This window comes from Strix uralensis, chromosome 1 (assembly GCF_047716275.1).
Source record: "Strix uralensis isolate ZFMK-TIS-50842 chromosome 1, bStrUra1, whole genome shotgun sequence".
NCBI lineage: Eukaryota > Metazoa > Chordata > Aves > Strigiformes > Strigidae > Strix > Strix uralensis.
The window spans coordinates 67,196,432-67,221,557 of NC_133972.1; the positions used below are offsets into that span (position 1 = coordinate 67,196,432).

The window sequence follows — 25,126 nt, forward strand, 5'->3', positions numbered from 1 at the left end:
AGCTCTTCCCTGCTTCATGACATTGCTTTTATCCATGGTAGTGAGAGTCAGTGAAGTCTTGGAGGGGCAGAAGTCTATGGGCAGAAAGTAAGAATTGCTGTTGTCTCTGAAACTGTGAGTAATAGTTTCCTTAGCAATTGCCACTTGCCTGCTAAAAGACTTGGCTAGCAGGGTCACAGAATAACTAATTCTTCTCAAGAGAAGAATAATTGTAGCTTGCTGAAGTTCTCCTGGTTCTTCCAATCATCTGACTGCTGGACTGACATATATTCCCTCTGCCCTTCAACTTTGACTGTTCCTTCACCTAAGTGGAAGATTCCAGAGAAGTCATATTAGGCAAGACCAAGTTTGCAGTCACTGACATTTGTTTCTTGCTCAAATAATAGGGAGTTCTTGAGCAATTTGACATGTAGGAGCACAGAATAAAGCCTACCACTTAAACAAGTACATTTGTTTTCTGACTAAAATGTTTAAGTGTGGATTGTTCTACAGCCTTTCAAAACCTGGTTTGTTCCAAACAAAAACTGAGTTGGTCCTGGGATCTTGGCAATTAAAGTATCCAGTTCTATGAGCTTGATTTTTCACTCAGCTGTCTCTAGTATAATTAAATTAGAGAGTTATGCAGAGTACACTGGTTTAAATCATCTGTGAAGCATCACTCCTCAACTAAAATACTACTTTATCCCTCTCGTTCCCATCAGGTATATTCTTCATCGCCTGTCTTAAACACATAAGGTTAGCAGTCATCTCTCTCTATGTCTGGATACATAATTACAGAAAAAACCAAACCCTACCTTAAAGTGTGAATTGGCAGATAAGCTAAAACTATGCCTAGAAAAACTGTCTGTACAAAACCCACCTCATCTGATATGCAGGACACTGGATTTTGCCCTTTTTTGGTTCCTGGTGGTTTATGAGGACTGGGTATACAGACCTCTGATTACTTGGCCAAGTGCTGGGGTCGTTGTTGTCAGCCTGAGTAAGATGGGATTTTGTGGAAAAGTGACAAGTTGGACACCAATTAAATCTGGTGGACATTTCTCAAGAGGTCCAACTGATGTCTTGCTGCTCTACTCACGTCTTCTCTCTCCTCTTTCTTCATTACACTTATACTGTTGATTTAATTTGTCCACTCTGCCAATTCCCTCTACTTCTTGTGCAGCATATTTGTTCTTTTGTTCACATCTCCTTCTGTTCCCCTTACTTGGTGGTTCTTCTACATGCAGGACAAGGCTGTCTCTGCTGTCTCTTTTTGCACAACACTGAAGGCATAGGGGCCCTGGGTATCACCACCATGCAAGCAATTAGTAACAACACAGCAGTGATGATCATGATTTTGTTCACATCAGAGCATAGATGGGTGAGACTGGCTAATAGTTCCACACTTCTCTCTCAGATGTGTATTTTCCCTGTTTATATGTAACAGTTTCTGTCTGTAATTTATTTCAGATGATTTTCTTTTCTGTCTGAAGACAATTTGATTGAATTATTGTGGCATCAAGTTACAAATATAAAATGAGATGTGGGTAAGGGTTATGAAGAGACCAACAGGGAGTCCCAGAATGAAAATATAAATGTATTAGCTAACTCTCAATGGAGGTTACCAACCTGCTACTCTCAAGGCACATTTAATTTGTGTGTTGTTCATATACGCTGAAGTCAGACTAAAGGTCTTGCTTGCCTGGTTCCCTGTCTTTGGCACAGGCCAGTCAGGGATACCTAGAGGATACTGTATAAATCAGGGAAACATTTTACAATACTTCCCCAGCCTATTTTCCTTTGAGGGAGTCCTTCTCACCTTATCAGTATTGGTACAGAGGTTGGCCATCCCCATCGTAATGGTAGGAAGAAGTGAGTAAAGAGGTAATCTCCTGTGGACACAGCTGAATATTTAGGCAGCTCCATCTCACAGGTGCCAATTTGGGACACCTGGAAACTCTTGTAAACTGTCCATCTGATTTCCCTAGTTTCCTGAGGTGTGTAATATATGCCCTGTGTCTTGACCATCTGCTTGGTAAGACCAGAGAAGCTGGTCAATTAAGATCTTCAAGCCTCAGAGACTTGAAGTTTGCAGTAAATAAAAAGTTTCACTGAACAGAATAAAACTAGAATCAATTGTATCATATATTAAAATTCCACCACATACCATGTTCAGCTAAAATTGATTTTTGCTTTCTCTGACACATGGTTCCTCACTGAAGTCCCACTGTAGTAGGAAGGGTAAAACTAATAATTAATTTGTTCCCATTTTTTTTTCTTTTTCCTTTTTTCACTGGTACAGTTCTGTTGTGTAAGCGTATTATAAAACAGAAGGAAATAAAATTGGTTATATGGAAAATCAAGAACATGTGATGTCTAGAAAGAATAAAAACTTGGGGATGACAAGCTGCAGACATCAGGATTTTTATTTAAACAGTCTTCAGCTTTGTATCTGAATAATCTTTTGAAAGCTGAATATATTCAGAAAAACCTTATTGACTGTCTAATACTATCCAGGTGTATATTTGATTTTATCTTCATAGTGACATATTGTCCAAGTGAAAAATCCTTGAATTAAATTAAGTAGTTTAGAAGTTGACACGGGTGCATTAAAATAAGAGGGAGAAAAAAGAGGAGGAAGAAAAGTAGGTTGACTTTAAATACCCATTTTAAAATTATTTTTAAATACCCGTTTTTCAAGATATGTGCCTGGGGAGTTAGTTTCTGACTCTGGATCAGATATTGCGTAGTTTGAAGTCAGAGTAAACGCCCTGATTAACAGCCATTTAAACAGGCAGAGATCTGATAACACAGGGGTTAATCTGAGGTATGCATACAAGTCCTGCTGTGATAAAACCAGAGGCAGTTAGACCTTTTCCTCCAAAAGACTCTGACACTGTTGAGAGATTCATTTTGTCTGCAAAATCAAGCATGTAATTTCCCTTATCCCTTGCTCTCCCCTTCTGTCTCTGTCTCTGGTCAGTCTTGTGGCTCAGCAGCAGCAGTTAGTCTCCCTGGTGACAAACAGGATAGCTGACCTTCAGCAGGGTCTGTGAGATATGCTTTCTTTCACTGCAGGACGTGGTCTAGGAAGCCCCCAAATTGGCTTTTTTCCTGCCAGTCAGAAGGAGTGTGGGAGATCAAGCCTAATGAAACCTTGAGACACCTCTATGCTTGAAAGAAAAAAAATGAAGAAATGATATAAATTAAAAAAAAAAAAAATTAAAAAACCCCAATCCCCCAAATCAACTGCCCCTCATCATCCAAATTTTACCTATAGAAAGCTTCCAGCTTACTTGCAGTGTTATGTCAGATTTACATAGTGGTCATAGAGATCAAAACTGATCCCTATCATTCATCACTTAACACCAGCTTGTGTGAGCCTGTGTAAATACATGTGTTTGTCTGTACAGTCGTCAGACTTGGCATCAGAAACAAGTCCAAGTCTCTACAGAGCCAGCAGAAGAGACATTTCTACCCATTTTCAAATGAAACAGAGATACTTAAGTCTCTAGAGTGTGGATTTACTTGTCAGTTTTATTTACCACTTTCGGATGTTGTTGGTGAAACTCAGCGTGGATAACTTACCAGCCTGCACAGATAACTTTCCTTTTTGTTTCAGTCTGGCTCAAGACAGAAATCTTGTAAAAGCTTTCATTCCACTCCATGTGCTGAATGATGATACAGAAGTTAAAGAAGTGAGGGTAAAATTCCTGAGGCACTCCTAAAGACTTTTCCAAGAATTTTAAAAAGCCTCTTAAAAACGGCTGCAGAGATCGAATGCTGTTAAGGGAGGGGAAAAAAAAAAAAAAAAGAAGAAAAAACTTTGGCAGGCATACAGTGTCTTACATCAATCTAGCAGTCAGCATCTATGTAGATGTTCTTTCCTCCTTTTGTGCAACACCCCTTCCCTCCTACAGACCACCCAAAGCCCTATAAATAATCCAAGGACTGCATTTTTTCTCCAGATTTCTCTTCAGACCTCAAAGGAAAAATATCAGGCAAAGGAAGGGAGAGAGGGAGAAGGGAAAGTGAGGAGGGAGGGAGAGAGAGAGAGAGAGAGGAAAGATGGCTAGTGAATTCAAAAAGAAAATGTTCTGGAGAGCAGTAGTGGCTGAGTTCCTTGCCATGAGCCTTTTTATTTTTATCAGCATTGGTTCGGCTCTGGGTTTTAACTTCCCAGTGGCGAGCAACAAAACATTGTCTCAGGACAACGTGAAGGTTTCACTGGCTTTTGGGTTATCCATCGCTACCATGGCACAGAGCGTGGGTCACATCAGTGGTGCACACCTGAACCCAGCTGTGACCCTGGGTCTCCTGCTGAGCTGTCAGATCAGCATCTTCAAGGCACTCATGTACATCATTGCCCAGTGTCTGGGGGCAGTGGTGGCCACAGCTATTCTGTCAGGAGTCACCTCCTCTCTCCCAAAAAACCTCCTGGGGCTCAACTCGGTAAGTAGAAACTTTTAATTCCTCCTTAAATTTTTTTCCAGTAGAAATTTAGCACCTGTAATCTACTAAATATGTGTGTGTGTGGTGTGTGGTATTGATGGTGGTGTTGATGGTGACCTCAGGCAGCTAATTGCTTATCGTAGCAGGGGATCCAGTTCTGAATGATAGTAGGATGGATTTATGTTATAGGGATGATCCTTCCCCCCCAACCCCATTTTGGAGTTTTAGGACATTATGGTCATAAGCAGTTTTGCTTATGATAAATTTTGTACACCAAAGTTGCTGAAAGGTGCCTTTTGACAGCAATTTAACTTTGAAATCACTGGCAGTTGCATGATCAAATCCTTTTTGTGGTTCTGAAGGTCTCAGGTAACATGTTGATTAATGTGCATACACTAATGTTGGTTTTCCTTCTGCGAATGTGGTTCTTTTTCAATACCTAATTAATAGTTTGTGTAACCTGATGACAACTGTAATAAAAACCTATGGGAACAGCGAGAGAGATGTATAGCAAGAGAAACCCTATCACCAAAGGTGCATTACCTGTTGCATTAGGCAGAGTGCTCAGATCCTGCCTGACACAGAATCCCAGTTGCACTTTCTGTGTGTTTCTCCTTTTGCTGGCAAAAATGGGAAAACCCCTGAATTTACAGATGTAGACTGGAGAAAGATTTGAGACAGCTACATTAAAAAGGGGTGTAGGTTTCAGCGCTCTCCCAGACTGGTGCTCATATCATGCTGCATAAATACTGCCTGACCACAACTCCTCCTCCTCCAAATGTTTCCATTTTACTATTGTCATTGTACCATAATGGAGAAAAAAGGATAGACACACTTTTAAACTTGAAATCATTCCACTGTCAGAGGCAGTGCTACAGCCACTGCAGTACACAGAGTACTAATGGAAATTGCCTTCTAGTCACTTATTTCACCTGATTCTGTTAAGAACAAGTATTTCACATATTTTCTATGGCCTCTTTCTTGCAGAATATTCCTTACTGCAGTTTAAGACTTGAGCCAATTTGAAATCTTATGTTCATTTAAATTTAGAGTGATATTTGGGACATAGAGCTGCAAATACAGTCTCTCTTCAGAAATTTAAGCAAAAGGAGAAGAAAGGATCAAAAAAATTAAATTAGCAAATAAAGTAATATATTTTTGCATTCTGTGGCATTACAGTTAATTCAGAAAATGAAGCAGTTTTTGAAAACATAATAAAATCTGACACTAAGAAGGTGATTCCTGAGCATCTTACTATCATCCACCCTCATGTTATTCTGGGGGTTGGCTGTTTACCTCCCTCGAGCCTGGTGCCCGCAGGTTGTGCCACTGTGCCACTGTTTTGGAAATTTTGATGGGTTAATCCAAAACATTTTGGGGAAGAAGGGCAAGTCATTTTATTAAATCTAGAAGGCTATGGCTGTGTGTGATATGTGGTCTTTTCCTCTGAAACCACTGGCAGAGGGAACTGCTCAACCACATGGGACAGGGTATCCACCCAAGTGGTTTCCTCGAATCATCCAACTGCCATTAAACAGGGGAGGTCTGGTTTCAGTAGCACTCATGTTTGGTCTTTCCCTTTTGCTTGCCACAAAATGTTAATGACTAGCTCCTTCCTCTATTCAAAAACCCTGAAACTCTCCATTTGTAGAGGGGGGTGTAGATGATCACCCCAAATTCTTCTTGTTCCTCAGTCAGTATCTCTCCAAGCTACAAGGATATAATTCAGAGCTCTGCACAGGAAAATCTCAGAAGAGAAGGGCCTACGGGGACTGCTAGAAAGATCAGCAAAGATCAGGAAAGATCAGTGTAGTCACTGATTTTAGTAAGCTCAGGAGACTACTTCATAAATCTCAAAAATTTCGTGTTAGGGTGAAAGCCTTGTTCCCTTCTGAGGAACACCTCTGGAATACAATCAAATACATTGTTTTCAAGGCCATAAAATACACTGTAGGTAAAACCAGGTAAGTGTAAGTCTCCATCATACCAATTTTGCAAATCTGGCAACTGCTTCTGTGTGTGAATTAATGGATAAAATAGTTCCTAAAAACCCCAGTCTCAGTGGCTGTCATTGTCAAATACTCAGAATTTTGATTTTTTTCCTTTCACATCCCTGGGGATGGGGAGGGCAGCAGCAGCTGTTCTTCTCCCTTACAAGAAAGAACTAGAGAGGAAAGCAAATCCATTCATTTCCCACTGACAAGCTTGGACTGTCTGGGGAGGGGAGGTGAGGGTTGAGGGGGGAGTTGGGTCAGAGCCCAAGGCAGGGTAGAATAGCAGAATGGCTGTCCTTGTGCAGAGCTGATCACAACAGGGCATATCCTGAAATTACAACCCAGCACCAAGAGCACACTGCCTCCTTCAGCACATAGACCATAAGGAGAAACCACAGTGATTTGCTCTTATATAATGCTTTTTAACCTGTAGACAAGGAGGAGAGGGACAGAGCTGTCATCCCTGCCAGCTGCTTTGTCTTCCTGCCCTTCCTGTGGAAAATGAGGTGTCGATTCACTATTGAGAAAAGGAATAGAAAGAAAGGGAGTGCTGTTTGTTTGACAAGGTTGGGAAGAGGGCTTGGACGTGCATGACTGTGTCCTTTGTTCTGACCCTGCCATGCTGTTGGAGGGGTGTTTTTTACAGAAAAAATGTGGGAGCAGTTTAATGGAGTCAGTGGTTATCCAGTGTCCCCAGGGGATGCTGGGTAATTTAGGATTTCATGCCTAAACTTAGATTTATCCTGCCCAACTGTAGGTCCTGCACTCAGGAGCCAAGTGAGTAACCCCTTTCCAAAGGCTTTTCTCTAGTTCACAGAGAGACAAAGGCTTTAGATCTGTTGAGTTGTCTTCCAGAGACAGACAACTCTTCTTTGTCATGATGAGGCTCCAGGCTTGGAAGTCTCTGTTAAGCATCCAAAACGAAGTAGGATGAATCTATGTCTTTGTCATTGCTCAAAGGGAAAAAGGAAAATGCAAGGAAATAAAGCACAAAAAACAGCCATGGAAGGTGCAAGGCTAAAGAGAAGGAAGGGGGAATGAAAAAGCAGGATGCTGCTTTAACATATTCAATATTAAGGTCTGTTTTATACTAAGACAAGCTAAACAGTCACGTATGAAGAGTTTGAAGTGAAGAAATATTTTTAGTTACTTTGGCTTGTTCCAAATAAGACATTTTGGACAATATTCAGAGGTATTCAGATTACTGAATCCTTTTAAGACACTTAGCTTCCCATATATTTTAGTAGCCATGTGGGTGCCAAAGTAAAACTTTGAGAATTGAAAAAGCTGAAAGAGGAGTATGCAGTGTTTTTGTTGTTCTAAGAATTTAAATATTTTTCCTTACATCATCTTTTATCTTTTTTTGTCAATTAGATTACTACATGTTACAAATTCCCATTAGGTAAAAATGTAAGAATAGAGAATACCTAATCCAAAGTGCACTCATCTGCCAGCATTTGTCTATTTTTTATTATTTGGCTATTGTCTAGTGAGGACAGATCTGTAGTTTGGATAATGGAAGAAACTATTCATCACAGGCAGTTAATGACCAACAAAGAGCTCAAGCAGGAAAGGCGGGTGAGAGGAGACTTCTGTAATGTAAGGTAACACAATATTTGCAGTTCAGCAGTGATTATCTTGAGGCTTTTAAAAATACGCTTAGAAAATTTCTTTAGCTCAGGTTTTTTGGTTTTGGGTTTTTTTTCATGAAAATAATCAGAGTTTGGGAAAATGCAGACATTGCTTTACAATATCATAATTTCTGTACTTTGGCACACTGATTAGAATGCCAGTAAATGTACCCCCTAAGTCTTGGGGCTACAGTTTGGAAACTATTTGAAAACTCTGCCTGAAGTTTCTGATGAAACATATTATTTTAAAAGTTGTAAGTAAGTGGATCAAAAATTGCAGGCAAAGAAAACAGACCTGAAGGTAGCATTGCTCAGGGTAGATAAAGAGAAAAGAAAACCAACCAAGAATAACAAATAGAAGGACTTGGTTTTAAAAAACACACAGTGGACTGATAAATGTTGTTTGTGTAACTGAAGAACTTCCTGGAAAAGCCAGAAGAGATCTATGGTTAGTGGATTCAGAAGTCTGGAGCATTTTCTTAAAACAGGTGAATAGTCATATAGATACCATTCCTGGGCCGTGGAAAGACACTTGTTGCTGGAACACCCTCTGGATTTCAGTGTGATTGGCTGTATTTCTGCCGCTGCTGCTCAGCAGTGTCCCCAGAGTTAGATCAGCTATAGCAGAAGAATTGGTGTACATAAGGGTGTGCTGCCCTTTGGTGATAAACACATAGAGGCCAACTCGAAATCCTTTCTCAAAGACAAGGAGAAAAGCACTCTTTGCTGTCCTTGATTCTTCATACCAGGGCAGTATCTGCTACTTTGAGACACATTCCACCCTCACCAAAGTAACACTACAGAATGAGTCCCCTTTCCATAAGTAATTCAACTTAGCTGGATTGTGGTCCAGCAGCAGCAGAGAAGCTTTGAACCCCTATGTTGGAGATGTCTTTTTTTCTCTGTTGTCTATGTGTCCCTCAGTTCCAATCTTATTCTGCTACTTGGGAAAGCTGAAAGCTGGACAATCTCTTGTCTCCAGGAGACTGGAACATAGGATGGGACATACAATGTGTGCATCCTTAACTTCTGCAGATGTATCATTTTATCATCAGTGTTGGTGATTTTTAACCCACAAATTTCCAAGGCACAGGGACCTCTGGTGCAAACATAAAATTTCCCCTGCACTGGGAGTTCCCTCTCACAAAGTTGAGACCTGCCACACTTTTTAATGGTGTGTGTGGGTCAGTACTGATGTTTTCATTTTGATATTCCTCACTGAATCTTTCCCATCCTTTAGAAAGTTGCCTTGGAGAGGATAACAAACAAGAATCACCAGACTCCCCACATTTGGCCCAAACCAGTGCACCAGTCTGCAAACCAACGCCTCTCACCATGGGGAGTGGAACTTGCATGGTTGGCCCTGATGATTCAGTGTTTAGCTTGTGATTTCCCTCTCTCTTTTTGCTCACGCCCTATGAGTCTGTTCTCCAACCTCAAATTAAACAAAGTCGGGTTGAGTTGGAAGAACTTCCAAAATAAACTGAGAGCTTGACAGCGTGAGTGGACAATTGACTAAGTGATGCCGCTTTTCCTCTGAGTCAGTATGGAAAATTGCAGTTCCAGTGGTGCTACTGGATGGACGAGACATGCAGCTGAGCTTCTGACCTCTAGCGCTTAATAAAAATCCTTGGATGCCTTTTCTCAGTGCAGATTATATATTGTGCTTTTCTCAAGTTTCAGTACAGTGAGTTTCATTCTCCTTGTCACTGCTCTCTGCCCTCCATGTTTTCAATCCAATGTAGGCACCTCCTGCCAACCTTGCTTGTGCTGCGACATCTGCACGCTTAAGCACTTGAGCTTCTACAAGGGACCAGAAGTTGCATTTATAGAGTGAGCAAAATGGTTCCTGTACATGAGATCAGTCTGAGATCTTTATTTCTTAACAAAGAGTACCACAACAATAGCTCATTATTCAATTTCAATTTTGCAGCAGCAGTCTTTTATGGCATGCCAGCATTGTATTGAATCAGCCCAGGCCAGGCAGGTGGAGCACAGGAAAGGCACCTGCTCAAAACTGGCCGTAGTCTTGGCTGCTTTCTAATGTGTTCACACAGTGACAGCAGAAACATCTGGGCTGAGATGTAAACCTGATGGTTATCACCCATCCTCTGGAGCATTTGGGATAACAGGGATTACAGCTCTAAATCTTATCTCGGATCTTAGAAGTTATTTCGTATTTCCATTTCTACGAAGATTTACTTAGTTCTTCTATAATAATATAGCTTTTGGCAGAGAGCATGCAGGGATGCAGCAGCATGGCCGTTTCTGGCACAAGGCCTTAGTGATCATCCACCTGCAGGCCAGACTTTTGGTGCTAGAACAGAGTGGTTCAAAGTGGATTTTGTAGCATGAACTGGGTCCACATCCAGAAGATCCAAGGATGACTGGTGCATTGTTTGAAAAATGCTCTGCAAGCCTCAGGTTAAAGGTCATATTTATTTATTTCTACTTAGAAATGATAGAAAATGATGAAAGGGGTACACAGAGGGTTGTAAAATAACGAGTTGCAATAGACCTAAAAGCATTATTAATTTGGTAGATTAGTTAATATAGCAATTCAAATGGATTGGGGATTGCTGGGATTTTTGGAGAATGATTTTTTTCTGTTTGACCAGCTGTCAAACTAAGTACGATTAAGCATGAAATACAAGGAAATTCATTTTGCTACCATCCTTCCTGACTGGTGAATAAACAGTTAAAATTGTTTTCTTTTCCTTAGCATTCTATGCATTATGCCATATGTATTTGGATATATTGTGTGTATGAGTATACACACCTCCACACATACGTGCACACCAAAGACAGATTGATAAAGAGAAAAATTCTTCAGATGAGGTAAACCCAAATTTCATTTCCTAATTTAAATTAACTAGAAAAATTTTTTAAAAATCTATTAGTAGGTGTCTATTCTAAATCAAGATTTGACATGACAAGGACCACAGCCTGAGAGCAAATGGAAATTTCCACAATAAACATGAGAAAGAATATTATGGATCTCCTCTGGTTAAATTGATTCAATGTTAAAACCAACATATAAGTCATTGTAGCAGGGTTCATGTACTTCAGCAGTTTATGTGAATCTTCAGGTGAGTCGGGAATAGCATTTATTTAATCAGAGAATCCCAAAAAATGTCACTATCTGGGCTGTATATAGCTACCTTTAAGAGAAGCATTTTCAAAGCAAGGATACTAAAACACATCACAAGTACTAAAGGAAGAAAAAATAGCCCTTGAAAAATTTCCTGTTTTCTCAAGAGGAAATTGCCTGTTTTCTTTAGAGCAGTAGTACATTTTTGCTTATTTGTCCATTCTCTAGCTTAATTGAGAGAATTCAATAACAGAGAGATCTTTACCTGGTATCACAATTGAAAATGTCAAAGAAACCTTCATTCTTAGAAAAATCTCCATTCCAGAGTTAGGGAAACTAGTCCAAACTATTGTGCTTGTGCTCAACTTCATAGATAGCAAACTATCTGTTTGTTATGCATCTGCATTTCTCAGTTTCTGTATTTCCCTGTCTTTAAGCTGTTGCCTCTTTATTGCAAATATGCAGAAGCAGAGGCACACTTTTCACTGAGGGCTGATACAGTACCTGGCACAATGAGACATTATGGTTTGTGGCTGTGCTCCTCAGTACCTCCAGGATAATAATACCAATGTCATGGAGCAAGTGAATGTTTCCTGGAGGTTTTTCTGGCCTGTCTGGGAGCAGCATGTGGTTCTGTGTATTTATTAATGTGCAACCTGTTGGGAAAGTACTGATATTTCTGGCACCCAGAGCCAAAGCTAGTGCTGGTGTTTAACTGCTGCAACTCCACTGGCACAAAATTCACCTGTTATATCAAATACACAGGGCCTGACTGGCATATTGGAGGAAACATATTGCAGAAGGGCAAAAATATGTCCTGAAATCTCTGCAAGGGGTTTCTCTTTTTGGCATTTGTGGACAGGAAAGGAGCAAAAAATTACTCTGTGTACTTTCCTGGTAAAGCCTCATGCATCCCCTCTCCAGGAACCACTGAGAGGTACCACAGAAAACCAAACTTTTCCAGGATCTTGCACTAATTCTGTGCCAAGTGAAGTCAATGAATGTTTTCAAAGCAGAACTGTGGCAACATGTTTCCTTACACATATGCACTACTTCTCCTGAAGTTAATGATGACTGTATTTGGACTGAGGAATGAATAAAGTAAGGTTTGGCCCCTTTTTCTTCCTTTGATATGACTTATTGCTTGATGAACAAGGTGGAGAAATGAAGGAGCTGGAATTGTTCCCCTAATTCCTGAAATCCATTGCACATATTCAGAGCTGTTTTTAAATCCGTGGAAATGCCAAATCTTCAATGCTCTGCACAAGACTGACCGTATGAACTACCTCAGACTTGGAAAGTTTGAAAACCTCACAGGTTTGCTGGAGTGTTTGTCTAGAAGTATAAAATAAATATTGCTTTGGTGTAATTGTCAACAACCATACTGTGAGGTTTGTGGAAATCTAACATAGAGAGGAAGATTCTATTAGGTTCAAAATTCAGATGTGCCCAAAATTCCCCTCAAAAGACCATCTCCTTCTGGGCTGACAATACAGGAGATCATAAATAGCTCCATGGTATAAATGTGCTTCAAAAGTGTTATGGAAAATGAACTATTTGCTTGGTTTTTTGCTGGGTAAAGGAAAAAAACAACTCAACATTCCTCATCCCCTGAATAGAAGTTGTTTATTTCTCAGCAGCAAGATTTTTAAAAAAATGTTTCCCCAAATCAACTTTCCCAGAGGCACATCAAAAAGTAAAAATGTAAATGAGACAAACGTTCTACCTCTAACTAGTTGTGCTAAATGGAAATCCTATAGAGGAATTGAATTTTTTTACTGTCTGTCACTGGTCTCACATGTAAACTTTATGTGCTCTGGTTTAATATAAATGAAACCATCACTCTTCTCTTTATGGCATACCAGGCTGCTGCAACACAAAGCCCTGGCTAGTTTCTCATCAGCCTGAAGGTGGGGTGGGAGGAGGGAGGTTAGTCTTGTTCCTGGAGGGTGTCTGCTGTCCAAAGAATGGAAAATATGATTTCTGCTTTGGGAATTGAATGAGTCCCCTTTAGAGCTCTTAAGGCTGTATTTATAGGAAGGATAATCTAGCAGAGGACAATATGTTTTGTCCCTAGGTTCAGCTGAATGCTTCTATTGTTGATCTAGGATACGATCCAGTGCTAATTCTTTGCCTCATAAGCAGCTACTTCTGAGTGCTCCTGTCATATAGTTTTAAGTGAAAGTATTTAGATCTCTACTCACTAAAGCAGTGAGACTTTTGTGCTCTCTGAATCCCTAACACTCAAATAATGGGTATAGAAACATCCATTTCAAAGTGATACTGTTAAGTAGCAAGGAAAGAGAATAAATGTAGTTAAATAGCTGGGAATAAAGTCTCTGAATACATTTTGACTGTGAGTTAAAGGAAGGTTTATAGCTATTGAGATCTGGGACAGACTTCCAGCAGAATAAAGGTATGTAATCAAGATGGAAATTATCAAGTTATTTTCATGACAGAGCTGGAGCTGAAAGAATGAAAAGAGTCAGACAAAGTTACAGGCAAGATAGTGGAAGGGGTTTCTGAGGGAGGGAGATTTATTGTGAGATTAGATTTGAAGAACATTGCATTAAACAACTTTGTCCAACTAAACACTTAAATGTGTTAGTTGGTATAAAGCAGCATAATTAATACTTACAACATGGGGATGAAAAAGAGAGCATGAACTATTTAAACTAATGTGAAGAGTTTTCCTTATTAAAAAAAATAAGGAATTTCAAAGAAGGGAAAGTTTAAGCTACAGAAAGAAAATGCAGTAAGACAGAGAGAATTTTATTGAATAAAATGCTGAAAAACTTAATTTAAGAAAAAAGTCTGTCATGGCAGAGATAAGCTAATAATTTGGAATTCTGAAAGCAGCAGGCCTGGTGCAAGTTGTTAGCTCTTTTTTTTGAATTCAACACACACAGAAAGAGGTCTGTCTCATATAAAGATATTATTTATTGCAGCACAGCTCCTTAAAATGCTAGATTTTGTGTTAACAGGACAACATAGTTCTTCTCCTAACATGAATATTAAAAACACTTTAATATAAGGTAATACATTTATAGTCAGACCACAACATGCTTCTTATTTGTGCAAACCATGCTGTTGCTGGTGTTCTGCAAAGGCTGCCTTACCTAGGAGATGGCTGTGATATGCAAAGAAGAGAAGTCCCAGCCATCAGTGATGTTGTATCTGTCACTAAATTGCTGTGGCTTAACTTTTCTCTCTCTAAAAGCCATCAGGCAACACAGCTTGCAGTGAAGTGTTTCATAAGAATGGAGAAAGTTGACATTCCCCTACTGAAAAATAGAATTCTACATTTCCAGACATCTATCATTTTTCAGGAACAACGAGAGACTAATCCCTGTTATATGAAAGTAAGCTGTATCCTAGAAGATACAATTCATGGCTAAGGATTTGTTGGATGAGATGGAGCATAGCACCATGTGATGAAACCACCTTGCATAACAAACTGTCTTATCCATATAACGGGAAACAGGTTTGAATTTGATATACTTTTACTCTTAATGAGAAAAATATGAAGCCACTAGAGAAGTACACAGTTGGGTTTACCTTGGGCCAGTTTAATTTCCTGTCCCTATTTCTCTTCTGAAGGCAGACAACTAATAAATATCCTGCTCTTAAAAAAAAAAAAAAAAAAAAAAAAAAAGAAAAACAAAAGGAAAGAAAACATACCATTAATTTGCACAAATTACTGCTCAAAGCTGTGGAAGTCAGTCAGCTAAACATGGCAGTTAATGGCACTTCTGAGAAACAAGCTTCCATAGATCCCATCTCCTGTTTGATGTGGAGAAATGGAAGCAACGTGACCACTACCCATTTCCTAAAACCAAAAAGCAGGTGTTCATCTCATTTAGTTACTCTCGCGGTAATGATTTTCCACTAATTTTGCCCTCAGGTTTAATGGTCCTCATCTGATTATATTACGTGTCTCTTGACTCACTCACCAATATGGGTTATATCAATGCAGATCTGTCGCAGTGATTGATCCAGCAACTGTGGCTCCACTATATGCATATGTCACCAGCTGGTTTTAGACATTAACTTGGCCAAACCAGAGCAGCATTGAGGCAATTCTGTCCCAGTCCTTCCCACCTTTCCGAAAAAAACAAGGTCTCTTATATGATAATTCAGCTTGGAAGGGACCTCAGGAGGTCTCTAGTCCAACCTCTTGCTCAAAGCAGAGTCAGCACTGAATTCAAACCAGGTTGCTCAGGAGCAGCAGTAGCATTACCAGATAAAGCTAATCTTTGAGTGGGGAACAGGTATTGTACCTCATCCCATGTTCAGTAATACAAAGCAGAGAACTTCAGCATGCCCTAAGTGCTTCTTTAGGTTCCAATCAGTTGCACCTCAGGAGCTTTCTGAATGACATGTATTTCTATAAATTTACTGAATTCCAGTGGGTTTTTCTTCCACAAACTTCAGATTCACAGTGAACTCAGGTGAAAATATTAATGGTAGAATTCAGCTTACAGAAGGATACACCTCACCTGGGGTGTCTCCCTGTAGGCTTCTGCTTATCGTCTGGGTGCTATTAGTCAAGGGAGAATTGCTCAGCGCAAGCTAATGCAGCCAGGATTAATTCAGGTGATCGGATGTATGTGTCTACATATAACTCTCAGATCTTGCCAATGATGTAACCCATTTCTTGGGTGTGTTTCTGGTGCTTCTCCTGTCAAAACAGAGACTTAGAAATAAGGTTTAGAGGAACAATTTATGTTAAAAAAATAGGAGGAGAAGTCTGGACTGAATCCTGTGGTGTGGGAAACTGTGTTGGAGATGAATGTGGGCTTGTGTGCTCGTTTCAATCCCTTAGAGCATATTTGGTTCCTTAAAGCACTGAATCCACTCTTTAAGCCTCACAAGTCTGAGGCATGAAAAGCTTAGGGAGTTACTGTGCTGTTATCTCTGACATTTTTTCTGTTGCCTTAATGAACATGACATAAAATGCAGGGCATATAAGAGTTATTGGACTGAGATGAGAAGAGATCAGAGATTTTCCAGCAGATAAATCAAGGACAAATGCAGTGTCAGCCCACATGCCTTGTTGTGACTGCTTGTAAGCATCCTACCAATGCAGGGAAGAAAGTCATTGCAGTCTGGGTACAGGTCACTAGAAAGGGACCCCTTCACCCTGACACTACAGTGGAGGTGGCTGTGTCTTATGTTTCAAGGCATTATTCTATCTATTTAAGAACCAGAGATATGGTTACTTTATATTCTGGATATTCTCAGTAGCAGAATGTTAGATGTTAAGACCAGCAGTTTATTTTTGCCTTTGTTTTATTGACAGCCTCAGGTAGTCAGGTCTCTGTAATGTATCATACTACTTCCTACTAGATTAGGATTAAGCTTTAGACTGCCCTGAAGTTTCAGGAGTCAGGTATTCTACAAAAATTCAAGCTTTCCTTAAAAAACCAGTATAACTAATGGAAAATACAATGAAAGGGTAACGAACTTGTGTTGGTTACACCTACCTGGTTCTGTCAAGAGCTTAAAACAGCAGATTCAAAAGGCACAAAATGTTTCATATTTCATTGTTATCTGGGTAATGCTTGCAAATCCACTGTGACCAAGGATTATATAAATATAAATATAAATACACATACGTACATATATATATGTACATACATACATACATATGTACATATATATGTACATTTTAACTTGATTCTAGGAAATGCACCTTCCTACTACCCATGTTATGCTTTGGCTGGGATGTGGTTAGGGTGGTGAAGACTCATGCTGTTCCATGTGTTGCTGTGCCATGGATGGTCCAGGCTGCTGTTGTAGTGACACTATAGCTCCGACAAGTAGGCAAAAATGAACGTCTGTGATACTACACTTATACCCTGCAGATCCACAGACCACAGCAAAGCAGGACATCCAAGGTTTGTCTTGGTTTGCCTCATTTTGGAAAATGGCCCAGAGTCCTTGCTCTCACAGTGGAATCTTACGTCCCTGGCAGGCTGTGTAAAATTACATGTTAGAGGAAAGCAAAAGGTTTCCTATGATATTTCCAGGTTTTCTTTGATTCCACACGGCCCATCAATAAGTGTTGATTAACAGGGAGAATGACCTCAAGTCACGTCATCTGTAAGATGTGTTTTCCTGGAGAGAAAGGAAGAATATGATTTCCTCCTCTCAAGGATAAGAATTATCACAGGTTTTAAAGGCATAATTTTGCTCTTACTGTCTTTTTTCTTTTATAGAAGTCCTTCAAATGAAGGGAAAAAATAATGGTAGGTCAGTGTTCAATTGTTTGAAGTGCCAAGGCCTTTTCAAATATTAACATTGATATGTCAGACCTCAGATCTAGATTCTCTGGGGTGTAACAGTTGCATGATGATAGAAGAGAATTTAGTTTCTTATCCACATTTGAGCATTTGCATATCACTCACTTGTTTGCCAATACACTTGCCTTTTAAGTTTGATCATTTGACCTTCCAAGTGTGAGACAGGATTTTCCAGAGAGTCTATAGTCCAGATTTTTAAAAGGATTCTATTACTTTTGATATCAATGGGATACATTTGAAGCCTAATTTTTTGAAAGCCACAAATCCCACTGTCTCTGCAGCTAAAAAAGGTGTGTGGGGTTTTTTTAATAAGGGGATGTCAAAAGTAATAGATTATTAATTTAGTGATATATAAGGCATTCAGCATGAATTTCTGGATCATGATATTTTCACTGCCAGCTCATCTGTATATATTTATGTCAGACTTGTATTTCTCACATGTAAGTCCTATTAATGCTGAAGGTTTCAGTAACTGATTTCACTTTCTACTGTATGGATGCTGAAGGAATTAAAATGCCCACAATCTCAACCAGAATTCCCTTCTATCTGTGAACACAACAGATATCAGTCCTGCATATTAAAGAACAAGATATATATTATTAATGTTTCAGATTGGCAGGTCTTAGAAATCAGTATGTTTTCATTACTTTTAATGTAGCTAATCAGATTTATGCTGCTTGAAGTCTCAGATTATTTTTTTTCAGTGTTTAGGAATTTGAGGAGGCTGAGGGGAGAACTCATTGCCCTCTGCAACTACCTGAAAGGAGGTTGCAGAGAGCTGGGGATGAGTCTCCTTAACCAAGTAATCAGTGATAGGACAAGAGGTAATGGCCTCAAGTTACACCAGGGAAGGTTTAGACTGGATGTTAGGAAGTATTTCTTTACAGAACAGGTTGTTAGGCATTGGAATGGGCTGCCCAGGGAGGTGGTGGAGTCCCCATCCCTGGAGGTGTTTAAGAGTAGAGTCGACATAGCGCTTAGGGATGTGGTGTAGTTGGAAACTGTCAGTGCTAGGTTAACGGTTGGACTAGATGATCTTCAAGGTCCTTTCCAACCTAGATGATTCTGTGATTCTGTGTGACATTATGCTGCTTTGTTACAGAGAAGAAACAAGAAAAGTGAATAGCAAAGGTGGAAAGTGAAAGAGTTCAACTAAACATCTTTGAGTTTTAAGGTATTCAAATATTAGTTTGGGGAAAATTAGAGCATAAAACCACAAAAACAGATTTAAAGCATGATTTCCCATAGTTTCATTGTTCTGGACAGGTCACAATAGCATTTAGTTATGTTTTTGCCATGTGTGACCTAACAATTTTTAATGCAGAGACTATGACAGATGACATAACCTGCTTATAAAACTATTCCTGAGCACAAGTTTATTTCCTACTCTGAGTCGTTCACATTCTCAGTTTCTCTGGCCTGTGTCCAAGCTCATGTTTCATCCTATCCATGCAGTGTAGTTATTTCTGCTTAACACCAAGTTATTCAGCTCAGATATAGGCTTGTCTTGTCTTAACGAAGATACCACTGAATATAGCAATTAGAAGCATAATTCAAAACTTTTTATAATATTGAATGGTTTAGCTCCATGGTTTCTTGTTAAGCAAAAGTTTCTAACAGTACTCCTGAAATATGACAGCATTTCTACTCTATAATGTTCTTTTATGTGAGTTACTGTGGTTTCAATGTATTATACAGCATTTACATTAATAAGAAACTCTGCTGGTTTCATGATTAATAATACAGTTGGAATATCTACGTCTGCCAGTGTGAGTTTTTCTAGGGAATCTGCTTTACTTCAATAGGAAATTGAAATATTTCCCCATCAGGCCCTTAGGATTCCCAAATTGGGGATGGTTTTTTATGGCTCCCAAAGAAGTTGCGTTAGATTCAGTTTGAGTCTAAGACACCTAAAATTAGTCTACATGTGAGTTAAGTGTCTAAACTCTTGTAGTCAAATGAGATCTAGTGAATACAAAATAAAAGACAGCTATTCAGTTGACTCTCAAATGATCACCTACATTTCATCAGCTGAATGGATCTTATCTCCATTGACTACGTTAATTATGTGTCCAAGTTAAAGATATATTGCTTAAACATTGCCATCTAGAGACATTTTAGATACCTTTGGTCTTCTGTAGGACTTGTGTCACATCTACCAGACCCACATGAACTCTGTGGATATCTCAGGGTATTTCAAGTGGCATTAGATGCATACTTTCAGGCAATTGAAACACAGTGTATGTGTCTTAATATTATTGCAGAAATCTGCCCATGGGGCCAGCATTTTGCAGGACATTGTCCACATGAAGTCCTTGTTTTGAAGAGTTCACACTGAATTACAAAAAATAAGTAGCGGTGGGAGAAGATTAATGTGACTTGTTAATAACAGACATAAATACTTTCAAGCTACCCAGAACTATGCACTTTTCTTATTATTTGCTCCTTTCTCCTCCTGCCCCTGTTTGCTTAGCAATTGTTGCTGAAGGCAAGCTGAGCAATGTTTAATATGATCCCAGGATTCTCGTTCACAGAAGCAATGAATAAATGCCTCAAGGCACAAGAGTTCACTTCTATGGGTAAACTCTACTGAGGGCAAATCTCTGGCTTATCTGTTTAGCACACGTAGATCAGTTATGTTGTCATTGTGTCTAGTGGTTGAGCATTCACTTTGGCTGGATGCAGCAACCATGCAACCATGTTGAACCATGAACAAAAGCTGGTTATGCCAAGACTTGAGTACAGCAACGAGTGTTTCAAAACTAATTTCTGTTCAGTTTTTTTTTTCCTTCATTTTTTTTCCCCTCTGTTAAGCAAAAGTAACCTGAGGAGACAAATTTCTGTGCAGGTCTCTGCTTCCCTATTGAGAAAGTAGATCCCTCAAAACTCTGTCATACTGGTTGAAGTCATGTAGGAATATCAAGTGACATTTTCTTTTTTGTCACCATGCAGCTTTCAGAGGGAATCAATGCGGGCCAAGGACTAGGTATCGAAATCATTGCTACCTTCCAGCTGGTGTTGTGTGTCCTTGCCACCACAGACCGGAGAAGAAATGATGTCTCAGGATCAGCACCTTTGGCCATCGGTCTCTCTGTTGCCTTGGGACATCTTCTTGCTGTAAGTTTTAGCTCTCACACTTGATATCTGCAATGTCCCACCTCAGGATGGGCCAGTGAAGGCAGGAAGATGATAGTTTCTTCCTTCTTCTTCCTCTTCAGAGATTGACCTTGTTTCTGCAACATGTATGGCCCTTCTTTCTTGAGCCATGTGGATGTGGAAACAAGTGATGAGGTTGCACATATGGGAGGAGTCACTGAAGTAGGACCTTTTTCCCTGATGGGACAGGACAGGCACATGGCAGTCTTCCCCTTTTCTGAGGAATAGTGGGTGGGATGAATGAAGCTGTTATTAGCATCCAAACCATGCTACAGGCTGCCACTTGCCCTCCTGTGTAATGAAGATGCCACATGTGCATCAGTGCCTCACCACTGCTTCTCTTTCCACCTCCTAGATTGATTACACCGGTTGTGGAATTAATCCAGCCAGATCTTTTGGCTCAGCGCTGATTGCCAACAACTTTGAAAATCACTGGGTAAGTTGAATAAATTTTTTTTAGCTTACAAGAGTCTCTGAATATGCATAATCTACAAGATCAGAACCATTTAAACACTTATTATCACTAAGTCAGTGAGTTCTGTCTCATTCCATTTCATTTAACAAAGGATAATCTCCTTTTGCTCCTGACCAGCCTCAGATCACAAAGTCCTCAGAGTGATATGTTCAAAGTAATACAGTAGATTTTTTTGGGTTATTTCCCTTATGTTTATTTATTTCAAATATTTTAAATGTTAAATACTCATTACACAGAATCCTGTATCAAGTGTTTATTGCTTAAACTGAGTTTGTAAAGTGTTACTGATTAATCTGGTAAAACCTAATTTAGGAAGGTTCTGAATCAGGTTTACAAACTGAAATGAATCATCCAATATTTGGAAGCTAATATAATGTTCATCTTAAAGTTAACTGTCTGCTTATGTGCTTTCATGGATAAGTTCTCTGGAAACACTATAAATTTTAGATTATTCCCTGTGGTTAAATGTGGTTAAAGTGAGGAACTTCATAAAAATTTACTTATTTCACTAAAGATCAATGAAGAAGGCTGATATAAAAGCCCTAAATGAGTACGTGTTCTTGAATATTTAATATGTAGCTTGTTCCAACTCTCCTACTCATGATTTTGGCAGCCAGTTGCATAAGTATTCATGGAAATTTAGTGGCAATACAATGGGTTGTGAAAATTTTGGATACGGATGCCACTTTAATGCAAAGAGTAAAAGGAGGACACTGGGGAAATTTTGTCATTATCTCCCACTTAAACATTTCTGTTGGGGTACTAAGATAATGTAACTAAGCTAGTAGCTAGTATTTTTGGAACTTCATAGAAAAATTATTTTTTTAGAGAGAAGGAGATAGAGGTAATAATTCATATTAAACCACTGATATTGCTGAATAAAAGAAAACATGTTTTCAGACTCCGGAACTCTTTGGCCATACAAATCCCTCAAAATCATCTGTTATTTCTAATAAAATCAACCTGTCTACTAAAATACTTTTATTACCTCTCCTTCCAAACTTGCCTTAAGTGATTTAGACCAGTAAAATTACAGCAATATCACTAGCTAAATAACAGCTAGTAACAAATTAAGCCCCTAATTATGTTGTCGCTAAGTATTACTTTGTAATTCATCTGTCACTGAAAGTTAGTGGGAGAATGGAATCTAATGCCCTCGATGCTTTTAGAAATTGTGCCCCCCTGCCAAATCTCTCTGGAGTAACTGAGATGTTTTACTGGTAGATATCTAATTTTGAATACCAGGACTTTAAATCATAATTACAGTTATTAATCTCTTGGTCTACTGCCAGTTCATGGTGAGAAATTCCTCTTTTCTTGCCATGTGGTTAAGTAAAAGTTCAGATGATAGGATGTAGTTTTAATATTTTTGCTGTAAATTTCATAGTGAAAATCCTCAGAGGAGATTTTCAGAACATCTTCAAATGAAGTATTACCTGATACATTTATTAACTGGGCTGGGAACTGTGTTTCAGATCTTCTGGGTTGGCCCAATCATTGGAGGAGCAAGTGCTGCCCTGATTTATGACTTCATCCTGGCTCCCAGAAGCAGTGACCTGACTGACCGCATGAAGGTGTGGACCAGCGGCCAAGTGGAAGAGTATGATCTGGAGGGAGATGATATGAACTCCCGGGTTGAAATGAAGCCAAAATAAAGAAGGACAAGGGAAAAAAAAAATGAACATTGGTTTCCGAAGATTTTATCAGTGTTATAGACTCTTTGTAAACCAGCAAGCAGTACTTTCTTTTTAAAAAAATTCCATATGGTTTTCCCTTTTTGCCCCTAATCTTAATAACATTTTTATATCTGGGGTTTTTCAATTACAAAGTCTTCAGGCCAAGAAGTCATTAGACACTGTTTTGTGAACTAAATAAATTGGGCTGAAGTATAACATCTTCCTTGCCACCACCAAATTTTCAGGTGTATTTAGCATGGGTTGTTCTCCCAGCACATCGCTCAATAATGATAAGTAGTTCAAATGATGAGTCTGTTTGCTGAAAGAATAGATACCGAGGACAGAGAACTATCTGTACCAATAATGGGGGGCTTATACCTGAAAAAAAGTATTTATACAAATATGCAAGGCTGGTGTCTAAGGCTAACAGTGTATGTGAAAAACTATCTCAAATCATTACCCAAAAGCATCTTTGGAAGGAAAGGCCACTAAAAATTACTTGTTATATAGAATTAACCATAATTTTCTAAATAGTTGATAATCTCTGAGAAAGAGGACCAGAAAAGTTAAGCAAGACAAGAATCTCCAGAGCCTCAGGATCCATTTGGATTTCCTAGTGTTTCATTCTCCCTGAACCTGTGTCCAGGTCATTGTGAGGGGAGAGAATATATGACAAAAAAAAGTATAGATATATTAATTCCTGGGAAGTAATAACTAGAAGTCAAATTAGAGAGTAGTAATAACAACTGCAACAAGAACCACATGGTGTCAATATGTAAACAGGATCTTATTGTTCCTGTGACTACTCTGCTTTTGTTCAGCTTACATAATTTAACTGTACATTTTAAAACAAACCAGGAAAATAAAGAGGCCCCTTTCTTCCTTATCCCATTCTAATAGTGCTTTGACATTCAGGGACAACAAATCGATACACACAGTATATTTTCTAATGAGGGACAAATGTATACCTGTGTGTAAGTCCATTTTGGGGGTCTTTGCTTTGTTTTTTTATATATATATATATATATATAAATGTTTATATATATGTTTTATACAGAAAGCCTAGTATACTGTTTTGTAAGAAAATAAGAGCATAAGACAAGTGGAAAGAATTGCAGCAGTGCTTAGCAAAATAAATGACACTGGAAACGTAAAGACAATTAACACTCTAAACGATGTGGAAAACTATTTTCTGGTTTTGTTTTTGTGTGTGTGCTACTTATGATTGCCCAAGTAACCCAAAGCATTAGCTGGTCTTACCTACTAACTATAGAATATAGTTAAAGCAGATACATGCTGGTATACTTGTTCTGCACTAAACAGTTCTACATAAAAAATGAGGCCCAGAGGAACCTACATAAGAAGCTGCACACTTTACCATTCGGACAAATATCCCAGAGGTAATATGATGGAAGCCTCCTCTTAGAGAGACAGTGTGGACATAGGAGTTGAGAGACGGTTGACAGGGGGATCCATATAGATTGGATCATTGCATCAAGTTGAGCAGATGTACAATGAAAATAAATAAAAAGGAAAATCACCAGCAAAATAAAACAGAATACATTTTATTCTTCTTGTCTACATTTGGTGTACTATCCTGTGTATTGTCTATGTTCATACAGCATGATTGGATTTTGGGGTGGTTTAAAAATAAACAAAATCAGTTGTGCTAACACACAAAATGTTCATGATTCTTGTTTTTAATTTGCCTTGCAACACAACATAAATTAATTTTCTATACCATTCAGGTGTCAACCTGTGAGACTGAGACAATTTCTGCTTTTCCACTCCTGAGTGCTCTTTTGATTTGATGCTAACCTTTGGGTAAAGGAAGTTTTCTCTGTACAGCAGGCCCTCACCTGGATGTAAACTCTATCTAAATTATACTTAGAAATGAATCAGGATACAATGACCTTGTGCCAACCTTCCAGAATCTTTTATCAACTTTATTTGCTGGTACCCTCGTGCACCCACTGACCCAAAATTAAGCATTTTTTTCCTTGCAGAATCTATGAGCTGGAACAGTTTCAGAAGTCACCCACAGTAAATATTTTGTTTTGACAAGCTTGAGGTAACTTAACACATATAGTGATGGAGAAAATGTGAGATTCACAATTTGTTCCTTAGCCTACACCCACAAAGAGCAATAATTTGGCCTATTTTCTACACTTCAAAGACCAAACTTTGAAGACAAGCAATATTGCCTTTCTATTTGGTGTGTAATAGGACTGTGCCATGTTAGCTGCTCTAGCTGCTGCTTATGATCACCACAATAATAAATAAAATGGATAAAAGATGTACAATAACTCTTTCACTAGTGAAGAACCAAAAACCAGGTCAAAGTAAATGAAGTGTGATTTGTTGGTG

General features: G+C 38.9%; 1 protein-coding gene across 1 annotated transcript; it reads left to right on the top strand.

The window, feature by feature from the left end:
• Positions 1–3,947: 3,947 nt before the first annotated feature.
• AQP1 (aquaporin 1 (Colton blood group)) lies at positions 3,948–24,441 on the top strand. Its single transcript, XM_074869592.1, has 4 exons — positions 3,948–4,431; positions 20,405–20,569; positions 20,964–21,044; positions 22,559–24,441. Exons 1-4 carry the CDS (start codon positions 4,048–4,050, stop codon positions 22,736–22,738), a joined length of 810 nt encoding a protein of 269 aa, XP_074725693.1. The 5' UTR covers positions 3,948–4,047; the 3' UTR covers positions 22,739–24,441.
• The last annotated feature ends 685 nt before the right edge of the window (positions 24,442–25,126 follow it).

Excerpts from the sequence above, each read along its gene's own strand:
- AQP1 (XM_074869592.1), top strand. The coding sequence starts at position 4,048 with ATGGCTAGTGAATTCAAAAAGAAAATGTTCTGGAGAGCAGTAGTGGCT. Across the intron at positions 20,570-20,963 it reads CCTTGGGACATCTTCTTGCT|ATTGATTACACCGGTTGTGG; the intron begins GTAAGTTTTAGC and ends TCCACCTCCTAG. Across the intron at positions 21,045-22,558 it reads ACAACTTTGAAAATCACTGG|ATCTTCTGGGTTGGCCCAAT; the intron begins GTAAGTTGAATA and ends ACTGTGTTTCAG.